Raw genomic sequence first — 15,593 nt, 5'->3', positions numbered from 1 at the left:
CCAAATACCTTCTTAAGATGTACGATGTTCCAAGTAGCGCAGTCTTTTGCAGTTCCGCTGGTGTTATTGCAGGAAGCTTTATTATTATTACTATTACTATTATTATTATTTCTTGTCAGTGCACAACATGTTCAATGAGATTGGTTGAGCTCCCTCGGTGCACTCCCCCCCCCCCCAACACAATGCAACTCAGTGAAGGCAGAAAATCCCCAACCCAATAAATCCTATTAACAAATAGGATTTATTGGCCTATTGCACCAGTGTGAAGACGTTAGGAGTTGCCCCAGCCCTGCAATCCATCTTACTATGTAGTGAAGATGTTATTTCTCACTCGGGAGCCTGACAGCCCAGGGATAAAAAAACTTCTCCAGCCTGTTTGGGCGGCTGGCTCTGCTTCTACACCTCCTTCCCGATGGGTAGCGGGGTAAAGCAGCGATGACCGGGGTGAGAGTGGTCCCAACAGGAGCCCCTCCGGCCTCTGGGCAGAAAGACCTCGTTTCTGGGGGGCGGGGGGTGTCGAGCCCCCTGCCCCTTGACAGCCTCTTTCGGGCGGAGGAAAGGGTCTTTCGGGCTCTTCCCCGAAAGCTGCGCTCCCACTTGGAGACCCTCTTCGCGCGGCCCGCTTTGGAGGGCTGGGGGCGTCGGGGGGGGGCGGAGCCTCTAACTGCAAGGCGGGGGTCTCCCGAACCCCGCAAGGCGGCTGAGCGCGGGACCCCCGGCGGGGAGAGAGAGCGAGAGAGCGGAGCGGAGCCTCCCCTGGCCGGGCGCCCCTTCCCCTCTCTCTCCCGCCCGCCCTGCCGCGGGGACTGCAACGCCCATCGTCCCCGCCCCGCTGGAGCCCAGCCGCCAAGCGGGGCGGAGTAGGGCGAGCTGCGAGCGGAGCTCCGGCCGGGCGAGGCGGCAGGCAGGCAGGGGGCGCTCGGAGCCCTCCGGCCGCAGCAGCCCCGCCGCGCCCCGCCCGGCTCTCCGCCGCCGCCGCCGCCTTTGTCCCGCGGGCTGGCCGGCCATGGCCGCGGCGGAGGTGCGCAAGTTCACCAAGCGGCTGAGCAAGCCCGGCACGGCGGCCGAGCTGCGGCACAGCGTCTCCGAGGCGGTGCGGAGCTCCCCGGCGCAGGTGAGGCAGGAGAGGCGGCGCTCTGGACGCGCCCAGGGGCGCCCTCGACCACGGAGGGAGGGAGGGAGGCAGGGAGGGAGGGGGCTGCCCGCCTCTTATGACCACCCACCCACCCCCCGACCCAGGAAGGCGCCGCAGCCGGGAAGGAGGGAGGGGCGGCCACGGATGCTCCCTTTGTCCCCTCCGCAGCTCTCCCGCCCCCGGGTTGGAAGCCCCCCGGCCCTCCCCGCCACGGGGCTCCCTCCTTCCCCCAAGCGCCTCCGCCCGCCCAGCCCCATCTCCGGATCCGGGCTGTTGGATCCCTGCCTGGCATCGATCGGAAGGGCTGAGCATCCAAGAGGGGTCTGGAAACTGGTCCCCCTCCCCACAGACAGACAGACAGACAGACGCGCACTTTTCCTGGAAGCGGTTGGCAATGTGGAGCAAGCCCAGCCCTCCCTCCCTGCCTCCCTCCCGCTGGCTGGACCAGCATCCTGGCCTCCCGGTTGATGGGGGAGTGGTCCAGCGGGCATCTCTTTCATGCACCTGCTAATCCCCCCCTCCCTTTCGCTCCTACCTGCAGCCTCCCCACCCCTGACCTTCCTCTCCTGTGGGGGGAAACAGGCATTTGGGAAGCCGGCCAAAGAAATGCTCAGGTGATGCTGCTGGTCCTTCCAAGGATGCCCAGCTTCCTCTATGCTTCCCCCCCCTTCTGCCTCCCCCCCCTTGCCCTTGCCCTGGCCACCAGCTCAACCCCGGAAGGACATCCGCTCCTCACTGACACGTGGCAGGTTTGGGGAGGGGAGGCAGCCCCCAACCCGCAAATATACAGTTAAGCCAACTGTCTGGAAGGGCCCTTAAGAACAGAGACGACAAAGCTGCAGGGCTGCCAGGGAGGCCCAGTCACGAGGTTCCCTTTAGGCTGAGCTCCTGCGAAAGCGAAGCCTCCTGCAGTTCTGCCAGGCAGGAAATGAAAAACGTAGCCCGCAGCTGCCCCGGGGGTTGGTTTCTGGCAATGCTGGCATCGCCACGGCCGTCTTCTGAAGCACTTGGGAAGGGTGGCAGGTTCTTTTTTCCAGAGCGGAATTCAGAGCAGGAACAGCAGGGAAATATTTTCTAATAGGGATGCCAGGAGGTGGGTGGGGAAGTCTTGGTGCTTTCTAGCTGTGGTGATGGTGGTTGTTTTCCTTTGCCAGAAGAACCAGGGAAGAGGCGCTTCTGCTCTTAGTCTGGGTGGCTGCAAGGATTGGGCGCTCCCCCAGTTTTTTCTGCTCTGAAAGAGCCAGCTTTTCCGATCGTGCAAATTCAGGGCCAGAGAGCCTACTAGGGACCATGTGCAGAGAGCGTTTAGCAGAGGGGTCGGCAACCTTAAACACTCAAAGAGCCACAAAGGTCCTAACCGGAAGCCCCCCGTTCAATTCTGGAGCTGACCGGAAGTGCAGTTCTCCCACCACAGAGTCTCCTCCTAGTGCAGCGTCCTTTTTCCTCTACCTATCCTAACCGAAAGTCCTATCAATTGTGGAGCCGACCAGTGATAGGGAGCCGCAGCAGAGGGATGAAAGAGCCACATGCGGCTCCAGAGCTGCGGGTTGCTGACCCCCCCGGTTTAGCATCTTCGTCTGGCAGAGCCTGGCTCAGCTCCGAGGAGCCAAGAGGCAGATGGTAACATGCCCCTGGGGTGCCCAGCAGATGCTATGAAAGAAACTCCTCTTGAAGGATGCTTGTATAAATTTGGGCTTCATTTAATGGGATTTGAGCAAAGCTAAACTTAAGGTTTCACCCCAGTTTCTTGTCTTGATGGGGCAGCCGCTTGCTCCATCTGACTTGGGGGTCAGATGGTGCTTCTTTGGCCTTGCGCTCGGTCACTCTCCCCCTCCCCTTCCAATAAAATCATTTAAAAACAACAGATGGCTCGCCAAGAACGTAGCCAAGCAAGCAAGCTAGCTATCTGCTTAAGAGTTGCAATCGATAAATCTGTCTTTTGGGCAACTTTTCCAAAGAGAATCAAGTATTTTTAGATGAACTGTCTAGCACGGTCCTAAGAGAGAGGATGGGTTTCGAACGTTGTTTATTTAAACAAACTGAAAGCAACTCGGATGAAGAGAGGGATCTTGCTTGCTTGCACCAATGCGGCATAAAATGCTTCTTTTTTTAAAAAAAATGGGGTCTTTTTAGAATGGATGCCAGTCAGTTGAAATCAAAGCACAACCTTAAAACTTTGTTTCAAACCTTGCAGAATTCCCCAGGCCAGAATGATATGGGAGGTCCTTAGGCTCTTTTCTTCGCCTTAAATGATGGGCTTTGGAGTCCTTTGGAAATAACCAGCAGCTGGAGGGAAGCATTGCTTTGTTTGGGAGAGGAATCAGGGAGACAGCTCCTATGTGGGGTGCAGTTTGTCTTGCTTTCCCATAACCTCTTGTGAAACAGATGTGGTAGGGTTTGAAAACAGATGTTGGCACCGTATTAGCCACAGTTAACATTAGGATGAGCTTACACACACAACACATGTCTATAGACAAGAGTTTCAAGGACCTGAATGTGTAATCAAGTTTATACAATAGTTGTGTGGAGTGTAGATACTCTGCTTTGGGTTTTATTGCTAACTTTTTTATATGGTTTTATGTGTTTTAAGGTGTTTTTTGGTCCTTTTTGCGGTTTTTAAGTGTTGTAAGCCAGCGAGAGTCGTTCTGTTGAGAGAGGCAGCTGTATAAATCAGAAATAATAATTACATTTTCTGGCATTACCGTACTTCTAGAACAGGAAGAAAACGCCCACGTTTCCGTTCCATGACTCTCTTTCTCTGGCTCGGTGCCCTTCCTGAATATCCCTCTGCAACTTTCGCTTCTGACCTGGAATTAGCCTTTTGAATGAAAAGCTTTCCTCCCTTGCACAACGCCGTCCCTGGAGACGGGAGCAGAGGATCAAAACTTTTCTGGGGTTTTCCAGCATAAAGAACCTCTTTTTATATATATTTTTTTAGGCCTGGGAAATTGAGGCCACCTTTTCCACCTCCCCTTTAGAAGAAACGGTTGCTCTGCCTGCTTTCTGGGCTCTCCAAGACTTTCTGTTTACAAAACCTCTCAAATCTTGGCTGTGACCCATATAACGCCTCATTAAAAAGGGGGAAGACCAGAATTACTGCGACTGTTGTGGATCTCTGGTGATCCCGGTTTCCTTTTTGCTCATCCCTGGTTCGAATATCCTTCTCCGCCCTGTTTCTGGAGAGAAATCCTCATTGCCTGCTAATCACTTTAATTTCAGCTTGGTCTCTGTTTTAATTAAAGTCTGGGGAGCAGGAAGTGGGGATGGTGCCTGAGCCTCTGCATGATGACTTCGGGGTGGAATCTCCTTTCATGTGCTTTGAAGACTGGGGCTCAGGGAGAGGATAATTGTTCCAAACAAGGATGGCAAAACAGGTGTGAATTTAGGCGAACTGAAACTGTTCAGTTCATGAGATGCAGTTGATGGGATGAACTCTCGGTGGAATTTAAGAAGCGGCTTTTTTGATCATGCCAAATGTCTCGGTTTGGAGGGGCTCCGGAGACGGACCCACCCAAGATTTGTGGGGAGGGCACTGGCTGTTGCCTGGCTGCCGTTCTTTTGACCCAGACTATGGAGCCCACATGGCTCCTCTCGTGTAGGAACCAGCTAGGTTCAGTCTAGAGATACTGAGCCCAAAGTCGCTAAGTGAGACAGAAGATGACCTGTTCAGCTGTTGTTGTTGTTTTTTGGGTAATCCATCTTTCAAGCTGCTTCATGAAAAATATCTTTTGAGGGTAGCAAGGATTAAACCGCAGCGAAAGAAACTTAGTTGAGCCCCCCTCAAGAACCAGAGATGCATCCTTTTTATGGAGAATGGTTGACTGCTAAAAGCGCCTCCCTATTTATGTATACGTATATTATTTCTACATTGCATTTCTACTACATTCCCCACCCACCCACCCACCCACCCAAAGCAGCTTTGCAAAATATGGAAGTGAGACTTCGCTATGCAACCTGTTTTGTTTTTTTAAAGTTTGCCTGGCCTCAAAAGGCATCCAAAAGGAGCCTTTTTCAGGTGCTTAAGCACCACTTAGAGTTTGGATGGGCGCCACTTTTGATGCAGGGGGAAGAGGCGAGTTGATTTCCATAACAGCACAAGGGCTAATTAAGATTCACCTTAATGGCCACCGATGAGCCTTCCTTGCAAAATTAAATGGAAGGTGCCCTCTTCGGATCCAGATGCATCAGCTAACTTCCTTTCCTTAAAGGGAAAAAAAGATGCATTTATGGATCGGTAAAAGCATTCTTGTCCCAGAAGTCTGCAATTGAATCCGTCGGGTCGTGCCCCAGCCAATAGGAACTAAGTGGCTGCTGGAAAGCTTTTGGTTCGGCAACTAAAAATACCTTTCGGTGCTGATGCTCTCAGAAGGGGCATCAGATGCAAGCAAAGCTGTAGCCGAAAAAAACGAGGAGCTGCAGTTCCTGGTGGCACAGAAGATGTTTTGTCATTGGCCACTTCCTGAAGCATTTCCGCTTTGTTTTTCTTGCAGTCATGAGCAAGAAAAATGGAGGTTAGCGAAATCATGATTATTTCCAGTTAGTATTTTCAGCCTTGCCCACTTTAATTGGATTCTGGGAGTTGAAATCCACCCGTCTTAAAAGCTGCCATGTTGAAAAACACGGGTTTAGACCAACAGTGTCCTGGGAGGGGACCTGAAGGCTCCCAAAGAGCTGTGTGGAGAGTGGAAAGCAGGCAACTCTGCAGATGATCCTGGCAGGCGTCCCCGCAGGCTGAGAGTTCTCCAGGACAAGCCCAAAAGTCCTCACTGTGAAAGGTTCCAGGAGCAAATCTGGAGGGAGCCTTTTCCAAACACCTGCATAATCATCATCTGTCAAGGATTATTGCTAAGATCCACAGGGATCTGGTTGCTCTCATTTCTTGGATGTTGAATAGATCAGGGGTCTCCAACCTTGGCAACTTTAAGCCTGGTGGACTTCAACTCCCAGAATTTCCCAGCCAGCAAAACTGGGAGTTGAAGTCCTCCAGGCTTAAAGTTGCCAAGGTTGGAGACCGCTGGAACAGATGACCTTAAGCTTCACCAGTAGCCACCGTAACTGGCGATGGTGGAACCAGTGTTTCTCAACCTTGGGAACTTTAAGAAATAGGGAATTCTGGGAGTTGAAGTCCACCTTTCTTAAAGTTGCCATGGTTGAGAAACGCCAGTCTAGACTTTCAAAAATCTCCCAGCTGGTTTTTCTTCAAACCTTCTTGTTTATCTCTAGATTTTCCTTTGCTTTTTACTGCTAATACATATAAGACATTCTGGCTAAAATAGCGCGTGTTTATCTCATGGTCAGCTCTGTTCTTTTGCCAGGAGTGGACAGCAGCCAGGGGTGTTGGCACCTGCCCAAAAACAGGGAAAGAGGATTGGCTTGCGGTTGGCACGGGATGGGCAAATCCACTGCTTTTTGGCAAATTTATCATCCAAGAAGGAAAAAGCAGAAGGGGCACCAGCCGGGTGGCAAAGGGGTGGCCTCTTCCTGGGTTGCGCCTGGCATCGCAACCTTCAGACCAAAGACACCGCCTTCTTTTCCATGGGAGATAATTTTAATTGTAGGCATCTGAGCGTCATAGGATTGCTGTGCACTTTGTTGGTTTAACACGGATTAATCAGAGTGCCTGGCACTTTGCAGAAAACAGAAAAGAGGGCAGGACTCTGCCCAAAGGAAGATCCAGTTGCCGAAACCAGGGAAGAAAAGAAAGTAGAAGGAGGCAGGGCAATTATAGACAGAATGTGTATTTACTTGGAGTAGACACCAAGGGGCTTCCTGGCATCGAATTAAAGAAAACGTAGCCACCATTGTAGCTTCCTGGCCCAAGGTTTGGACTACAACTCCCATCTCCTACATCAGGTGAGGTGATTGGGGACCTGCTTCATCAGACCAAGATGGCATAGAAGAGGCTGAAGTCATCCCCCACTTCAGTCTCCCATTCTTGGCCTCCATCATCCTGCGAAGCTGTAGCGGGAGCCGTTATCTCCTCTGTCACCGTGATCTCTGTGGTAGCCCTGGGACTTGAGCGCTGAAGCGAGAGGGGGATCCTTTTGTGCAAGGCATCAAGATGGCATCCCATGGTCCTTGGTGGCCTTTGGGTGCAGCTCATATTTCTTCTCATAGTTTTGGGTCGGCTCCTTTTCTGCTTTCTCCTCTCATGGCGTTGGTGCCACCCAACACAGGGGCCTTTCCAGGGGTGGGCTGCTGGGGGTTCGCAGGGGTTCGGGAGAACCTCTAGCTAAGATTCTGTGCAGAGAACCCCCAAATCCCACTCTTGGCTGGCCCTGCCCACCCTTCCCCTCCCCTCCCAGGAGTCACCACGCGGCCCATTTTGGATGCAGGTAAGTGCAGGGTGCACACAGAGGCTTGGGGAGTGTGAAAAACGGGCCTACGTGGAAGTTCGGGACCAGCCTCCGGAGCCTGGGGAGGCCGTTTTCGCCCTCCCGAAGGCTCGAGGAAAGCCTCCGGAGCCCGGGGAGGGCAAAAATGGTGCAGGAGACCAACTAGACCACGCCCACCATGGCCATGCCCACCCAGCAACCGGGCAGAGAACCCCTTGCTAAAATTTTTGAAGCCCACCTCTGGGCTTTTCCCGTGAGTCTAACAAGGCAGGTGGTCTTCCTTCTATCCCACCAGGAAAAAACGAAGGTGAGCCAACCTTTGGACTACGAGAATGTGATCAGCCAACGGAAAGCGCAGATCTACAGTGATCCCTTCCGGGATCTGCTCATGTTTCCCATGGAAGATGCCTCAGTGAGTTGTTCCCCATCGCTGTGGGGTGTCAGGGGTGTGCTCCCCACCTGGTTCCTTTCTGGGAGGCCCTATCAGGCTGTGATCTTCTCACCTTGCCTCCTCCGCCAAAGAAATGGGCCAGGAGGAACATGGTGGTTCAGGGATCATATTTGGTTCCATATTTGGCCGTGGAGATACCAGCTCAGAAGGATCCCACAGAGAAACCCCAGGAGGCTCTTGGGGCAGAGATGTTTTTCTCAACAGCCTTTCTTTACAAGGTGTTCTCGTGCCTTGGGGCCACCCCCAAGGAGGCCCCGTCCAGTCAAAACCTAAGACGAGTTCAGGAGCTGGATCTGCCCTCCCTCCAAGCCTAGTTAGATGCTTCTGAAAAGAATCCAGCTCAAGCAGGAAAGGAAGACCACCCCCCTCCCCAACTTTCCTTCCACCCAGTGGATCTTCAATCACTCTGGAATCACCAACCAACTTTCCTTCCAGCTCTCGGTTATCAATCGCCAGAGGAGAACTCTCCGTTCCTCAGTGCCAGAAGATGCTTTGAAGAAGGCCCAGAGTCTCTTTGTCCAAGAGGTAAGACCCCGACTCTCTTCTTGGAGGGGAGGGGAATCTAGATTGAGCCATTGGTCATGGCCAGAAGAGTGGAAGAAGGACCGCTGGCCTTGGGACAATGAGAGGCTCTCTGAGAGTGAGATGGTTGGTAGCTAAATCAGATAAATAAATAACATTAAATCAGCAGGTTCATCTCTAATTTGTGGGTGAGGTGGAGAGTTTTCCTTTATTCTGATTTCTGAGAAGAGGTTTTATTTGCTTTTTTCAAGACTACGTTAAGCCTCCTTCCAGCAATTTTCAGATGGAGGTCTCCAAAATAATTGTTAGAGATGAGACCAGAGCAATAATAAAGGAGCTTTTTCATCCACAGCCCTTCTTGTAGGTTTTAGAGTCCATTTCCTGTGTGGTTCTTTCCACTCCTGAGCCCCCTGAAGTGATGCTTGAAATCTCCCATCAACTACCAGCCATCCTGGCTAGAGAAGGATGATGGGAGTTGTAGTCCGTCTCTCTAGAGGAAGCACCAGCTTTGGTGGGGCAGCTTCCACTCTTCAGCATTGTCAAAAGAGGAAGCAAGTCACACATTTCTTTAAAAACTTCCTTCCTTGCATAACTCCTTAAAGGCAAAAGCAAACCCAAATAACCACCACTATTCTGTGTGGCAGCATTTTTACACCATCGTAGGATCATCTTTTCTGTGCGACTTTTAAAGGCATCTTGTCGTTTTTACCGTTTTAAGTGACTCTTATAATCTGCCCCATTTAAGAGACTTGAATATTGAAATGCCGGGGGAAATCCTGCCCATAAATAGGGAGGGATCCAGAGTTTTAAATCATTTCTGCAAGTCCCAGGATAGTCCAGGGCAGAGCTGGGTTTCAGCAGGTTCTGACCAGTTCTGGAGAACCGGTAGCGGAAATTTTGAGTAGTTCGGAGAACCACCAAATACCACCTCTGATTGCCCCCCCTCCCCCCATCTATTCTCTGCCTCCCGAGTCTCAGCTGATCGGGAGGAAATGAGGATTTTGCAGTAACCTTCCCCTGGAGTGGGGTGGGAATGGAGATTTTGCAGTATCCTTCCCCTGCCACACTCACCAAGCCACACCCACAGAACTGGTAGTAAAAAAATTTGAAACCCACTCCTGGTCTAGGGGGTCCCTGACTTACGACAACAATTGAGCCCAACATTTCTGTTGCTAAGTGAGACAGTTGCTAAGTGAGTTTTCCCACATTTTACAACCTTTGTGGCCAAAGTCGGTTAAGTTAGTCACACGGTTGTTAAGTGAGTTTGGCTTCCCCATAGACTTTGCTTGTTAGAATGTCGCCAAAAGGAATCACGTGATCCTGGGATCACGTCATAAATAGGAGTCAGTGGCCAAGAGTCCGAATTTTGGCCATGTGGCCCATGGGATGCTGCGACGGTCGTAAGTGCGAAAAACGCTCCTAAGCCACTTCTCTCAGTGCCGTTTGTAACTTTGGTCACTAAACGGACTGTTGTAAGTTGAGGACTGGTTATAAACCAGAGGACAGAGCTTGGCAAAGTCTTCCAGCTGAATCCCCCATCTCAGTAGAGCCTCTCTTGCCGTGGGGGCACCCAAGGCAGCTGCCTCCCCTTCCCCAGAGACCCAGCCATTGTCTGCCCAAACAGCCACATCTGAAGAGGCTGGGCAAGGGGGCTTCGAGGGAGGGAGAATGCCAAACCCACCCTGCCCCCCCCCCCCCGCCAGTCTTTATGTGTCTAATTTCCTAGCTGCTCCTGGTTCCCCCTTGGGCAGATTTTCTTTGCTGCTCCCGTTTGCACGGAACGCAATTAAGCTGGGCTTTGATTTTCTTTTCAGTGCATTAAAGCCTACAGCTCAGACTGGCACGTCGTGAACTACAAATACGACGAATATTCTGGCGATTTCCGAATGTTACCGTGGTAAGCCTTCCTTTCTTCCTCCCGGGGTGGGTGTTTCTGGCATGCCCAGGCTTGAACCCTGGACGGCGTCTTACCACGCCGCGTTTTGCAGGGCCAAACTTGCGTGTTTTGCCTCGGCCTCTGAGGATCTGAGCGGTTTAATTAAACAATTAAGGGTTTCGTATAATGTGAGGACCACCCAACAATTGAGCTTGGGGGAGGAAACTTTGGGCAAACTCGTGGTACCCTGTGAGTGAGTTGGCCCCCAAGAATAGCCTTCAGGGATCCCTTCGTTAGTTAATTATTAGTATCATGTGTTCTTTTTTTTTTTTTTTTTTTAATTATGGTGTAACTTGAGTAAAACTTGTTGTTTTTACTTTAGCAAATCCTTCAGGCCAGAGAAGGTTCCCAGCCACGTCTTTGAAACTGATGAAGACTTTGATAAAGACGAGGTGAGAGGACACGCTAGAGATTCCCACTGGGTGCAGCACGAGCTCCCACGGGGTGCCACAAGGAGATACAACGCAGCCTCCTTCACTCGATTGCGATTACATTCATTTAATTTGGGGGTCCCCCCCACCTTCTTCCTACATGTTTGTAGCATAGAATACATGTAGAGCCTCATTGAGAAGATGGAGCTCACCTGCAGAGGTGGTGAAAGAAGGAGAGGCGGTTAGTCAAACTTGAAAATAGCATTGCTGTTTGGTCTTCAGTTTAGTTTTAACCAGGGGTGAAATCCAGCAAGTTCTGACAGGTTCTGGAGAACCGGTAGCGGAAATTTTGAATAGTTCGGAGAACCAGCAAATACCACCTCTGGCTGGCCCCAGGAATGGAGAGGGAATGGGGATTTTGCAATATCCTCCTGCCAGGAGTGGGGAGGGAATGGGGATTTTGCAATATCCTTCCCCCAGGAGTGAGGGGGGGGAATGGGGATTTTGCAGTATCCTTCCCCCAGGAGTGGGGTAGGAATGGGGATAGAATAGAATAGAATAGAATAGAATAGAATAGAATAGAATAGAATAGAATAGAATAGAATAGAATAGAATAGAATAGAATAGAAGAGTTGGAAGGGACCTTGGAGGTCTTCTAGTCCAACCCACCTCTTAACTTTCTTCCACGTGACCATTCTTTCTTCCTTGCTGCCTTCTGTTCTTGAAGCAGCCTGATTCTCTCCTGATTGTGGGGCACGTGTCCTCCCTCTGGCTCTTCCTGCATTCCTGAATTAAGCTGAAGCTCCTTCCATTCGCTCTACCTCCCCTTCACCCCTCTATTCACGTCCTAACCCTCCCTCTTCTGGGGATCACCACCGCCATCACCAAAGCTCTGTTCCTTGAGACAGCTCTGCTTTCTCCCTTGCTGCCCAGAACCCCGGGGCCCTCCCTCCCTTTGGTACCCCATCTTTGCCATAATTTTATCTCTTCTGTCTTCCAGGACACTTCCTCGCTCTGCTCCCAAAAGGGTGGTGTGATCAGGCAAGGCTGGTTGTACAAGGCCAATGTCAACAGCACCATCACGGTGACCATGAAAGTAAGAAGGGAGCGCTTGGGTTTCATTTTGCAGGGAGAAGAGAGAAATGGGTTCTAAGGAACTAGGTTTCTTTTGGGTGGAAGAGATGCCTCAATAATTCCTGGAGGAGCTTGCCTGCTTGAGAATGGACAAAGTTGGAGGCACAGAACATGGACCAAAAAAAATAAAAAAGAGCCTTGGTGGAGCAGCGGACTAAAGTGCTGTTAAAGTAGCACTTAGCTGCCAGCTGCCTGCAATTACTGCAAGTTCAAATCTCACCAGGCTCAAGGTTGACTCAGCCTTCCATCCTTCCGAGGTTAGGTAAAATGAGGACCTGGATTGTGGGGGCAATAAGCTGACTTTGTATAAAAAAGAACACCGATTGGGGGGCCCGAAAGCCCTACTAAGCAGATATATACAAAAAGTATGAAGGCTATTGCTTAACACATTGTAAGCCACCCTGAGTCTCCAGAGAAGGGCAACATATAAATCGAACCAATAAATAAATAAATAAATAAATCAGGGGTGAAATCCAGCAGGTTCTGGAGAACCGGTAGCAGAAACTTTGAGCAGTTCGAAGAACCGGTAGCGGAAATTTTGAGTAGTTCGGAGAACTGGCAAATAACACTTTGGCTGGCCCGAGAGTGGGGTGGGAATGAGGATTTTGCAGTATCCTTCCCCTGCCATGCCCACCAAGCCACGCCCACAGAACTGGTAGTAAAAAAAAATTGGATTTCACCACTGACATGGATCATTGATGGCCTGTATACCAGCTGTGGCTGTTTTGCTTCTGTACCCACTGTCTAGAAAATGCCACCGTTTCTGATTTTAACCTTCTTTATTTTGGATGATGTTCAAGATTTTGGAATTGTGTCTCAAGTAAAAAATGAGCAGAATGGAGTAGAATTCATACCGGACGATCAACAAGTGAGCTTTTTTGCCCCTTCTTTTTCTGAGTAGGTGTTCAAGAGAAGGTACTTCTACCTGACACAACTTCCAGACGGCTCTTACATCCTCAACTCCTATAAAGATGAGAAGATTTCCAAGGAATCCAAAGGATGCATCTTCCTGGATTCTTGCATAGATGTTGTGCAGGTACGTGCAAGGACTTGCAAAAGGTTTTGCTAGAGATTTTGTAACGCCAGAGGCAGATTCATGCTAGAGAGGATCTGGTATGGATCTACTCTCTGTCTGTCTGTCTGTCACCTGCCTGCCTGCCCGCCTCCTGTCAGTCAGTTTATTTCTCCCTGGTTATTGGGAAATATTTTTAAGCAAAGGAAAGCAAGAACAAAATACTGGCAACGCTGAGCTGGTTTTATGAACCATATCATGTAGCTTCTCGGCTTCCCCAAAGTACAGCTACTTGTTTCTCCTTTCTCAATTTTTTTTAAATTTTATGTTACTTCGGACTGTGAATCACCAAAGGGCTTTGCTTGTAAAGTTTATATTTTGAAAAAAAAGCTCAGCCACTTGACCAAAACTCAAAGCAGCTCTGCCCTGAATATCTCGAATGTTTTTCCTCTTTCCACGTTCATCTCTTTGGAAGAAAGAAAGAAAACAGGAAAACAATGGGGAGGAGCGGGTGGAAGAAAAGTGAGGAAGGATTAGGGAAAAGGAAAAGAAGCGTTGACTTCCAAGTCTCTCTGTTGCAGTAAAATAAGGCATTAAGAAATCACAACTTCTTGTGTTTTCATAGTAATGTAAACTAGCCATTTCTATAAGGAGCTATCAGTCTAATCCAGGGGTCGGCAACCTTAAACGCTCAAAGAGCCACAAAGGTCCTAACCGGAAGCCCCCCGTTCAATTCTGTAGCTAACAGGAAGTCCAGTTCCCCCACCATAGAGTCTCCCCCTAGCGCGGCGTCCTTTTTCCTCTACCTGTCCTAACCAAAAGCCCTATCAATGGTCGAGCCGACCGGCGACAGGGAGCCGCAGCAGAGGGATGGAAAGAGCCACATGCGGCTCCAGAGCTGCGGGTTGCTGACTCCTGGTCTAATCGGTAAAACCTCAAATCAAAGTTTCACTCTTTTCCTCTGACTGTTTGACTAACTTAACGACTGCAGTGACTCACTCAACCAATGTGGCAAGAAGAGTCATAAAGTGGGGCAAAACTCACTTGACAAATGTCTCAGCAACAGAAATTTGGGGGTCAGTTGAGGTCGTAGACTGAAAAGTAGTGGCCAGGCTTTCTCCTCCCCATTCCGCCACCTGCTTGGTCTCGAAAAGGACTTTTGTCCCCTGCCTGAGCACCTCAGGAGAATGTGGGCTGCAGGGATGGGTCACCCCCCCACACCCCCCAGCCTCAAAAGCTCCCCTGCCTTTCTTCCCCAAGTGCGCCAAGATGCGCCGAAACGCCTTTGAGCTGAAGATGCTGGATAAGTACAGCCACTACCTGGCCGCGGAAACGGAGTCGGAGATGGGAGACTGGCTGGCCACTCTGCGGAAGGTCATCCAGGCCAACACAGAGGGCTTGGGGCCGGAGAAGAAGGAGGCGGCGGAGTTCATGCCTGGTGAGGACCTGCGATGGAGACAGGGAGATGGTGGTGGATGGAGACAGGTCTTGATGCAACCACACCCACATGGTAGGGAGGAAGATGATGGTGGGTGGATGTCTTGATGGATCCAAGGCACCGTTGCTGGTTCAGATCTGATAATGTTTGTACACACGTTCTGTTTTCAATCCCCCACCTCCATGGCTTGCTTAAGACAAGCTTTTCTCAAGACCCTTTCAAGTTCAGTAGTCACCGTGTCGAAAACCACACCGTTCCCCCTCCTGGACTTAAAGTGGTTTGCTTTGGCATCAGTCCTCCCCCTCCCCACTACCCATACACACACACTCTCATCCTCTTTGGGGGTTGTGTTGCTGGGCTACATCCAAAGCAGTTCCCGGAACAGAGAAGGGCGAAGCTGAAGGAAAAAGCCAGGTCGCCACGTGGCATCTGTGAGTGGCTGGATTTCTGGCCTTGCTGGTGGGACAGAAAATTCCTGGCCAGCTTCCCTGCCCTTCATCCCAACCTCCCAGGTCTTCCAGATGAAGCCATCGCCTCTTCTGGCCAGGTGCTTCTGCCACATCTGCTTTTTGTGCCTTTGCAGATGATGACTCCAGCAGCCATGGAAAGTTGGAGAACATCTTGGAAAGCTTAGGAAGAAGCCTGCATCCAGAGTTGATGAAGGTAACTTTGGCTTTTTCAGCAGGGAAACAGCCGGATTGGGCAAATTTTGGATCAGCCCATCTCACTCTTTGCAAAACTCTCCCTTTCTGCACATTTGAGCAGTAAGAGCTAAATCCAAGGTCTGTTTTAGGCTCAAACTGCAAGGAGAGAAAATTGTTTCTGCATTCATATCAGGCAGTCCTGACACAGGTGCACCCTCCCCTCCTTCCTGTTGTGACCGAGGCCCAAGTAGTTATTACCAGACACAATCAGTCCTAGACAAACATATTTTATTAGAACAGCTGAGAATTACTTCATTCTCAGCTTAGTCCAAATTAAGTCCAAAACAAATTCTTCATAAACAGTCCTTCGGCCTTATCACCAACCTTTGTCTCCTTTGGCACCCTGCCAAAGGCTTTTCTTGGCAAAACCCCAGGATGCCGACAAGAAGCAAATGTAGCAACGTTGCTTTCCTACAAAGATCCCAAGAGCCGTTGCTGCTCTTTTAAGCCTTCTGGGAGGGGCCAATCATCTCCTGGCCTTACTCCCGAGTTGTCCTTTTTGCTTTAGCTGCTCTTGCCTTCTGGCAGCTCTTCGCATGCGTGTACTAGGAACAG

General features: G+C 50.5%; 1 protein-coding gene across 3 annotated transcripts in view; it reads left to right on the top strand.

Moving 5' to 3' along the window:
• The first annotated feature begins 422 nt into the window (after positions 1–422).
• DOCK11 (dedicator of cytokinesis 11) overlaps positions 423–15,593 on the top strand; it is a 58,036-nt gene continuing 42,865 nt past the window's right edge. For all 3 annotated transcript variants that reach the window (XR_009620652.2, XM_060683947.2, XM_060683948.2), the window contains exons 1-9: positions 423–1,114; positions 7,766–7,882; positions 8,357–8,446; positions 10,258–10,340; positions 10,702–10,771; positions 11,751–11,846; positions 12,786–12,920; positions 14,157–14,334; positions 14,918–14,997. Coding sequence is in view for 2 of the 3 variants with exons in the window: in XM_060683947.2 (XP_060539930.2) it covers positions 1,007–1,114; positions 7,766–7,882; positions 8,357–8,446; positions 10,258–10,340; positions 10,702–10,771; positions 11,751–11,846; positions 12,786–12,920; positions 14,157–14,334; positions 14,918–14,997 (957 nt within the window). In the remaining variant the exon portion in view is untranslated. The remainder of the gene's footprint in view (positions 1,115–7,765; positions 7,883–8,356; positions 8,447–10,257; positions 10,341–10,701; positions 10,772–11,750; positions 11,847–12,785; positions 12,921–14,156; positions 14,335–14,917; positions 14,998–15,593) is intronic.

The sequence above is a fragment of the Pantherophis guttatus genome, chromosome 12 (genome assembly GCF_059756535.1).
Source record: "Pantherophis guttatus breed Tessera chromosome 12, ASM5975653v1, whole genome shotgun sequence".
NCBI lineage: Eukaryota > Metazoa > Chordata > Lepidosauria > Squamata > Colubridae > Pantherophis > Pantherophis guttatus.
This window is presented reverse-complemented; position numbering and strand designations above follow the sequence as displayed.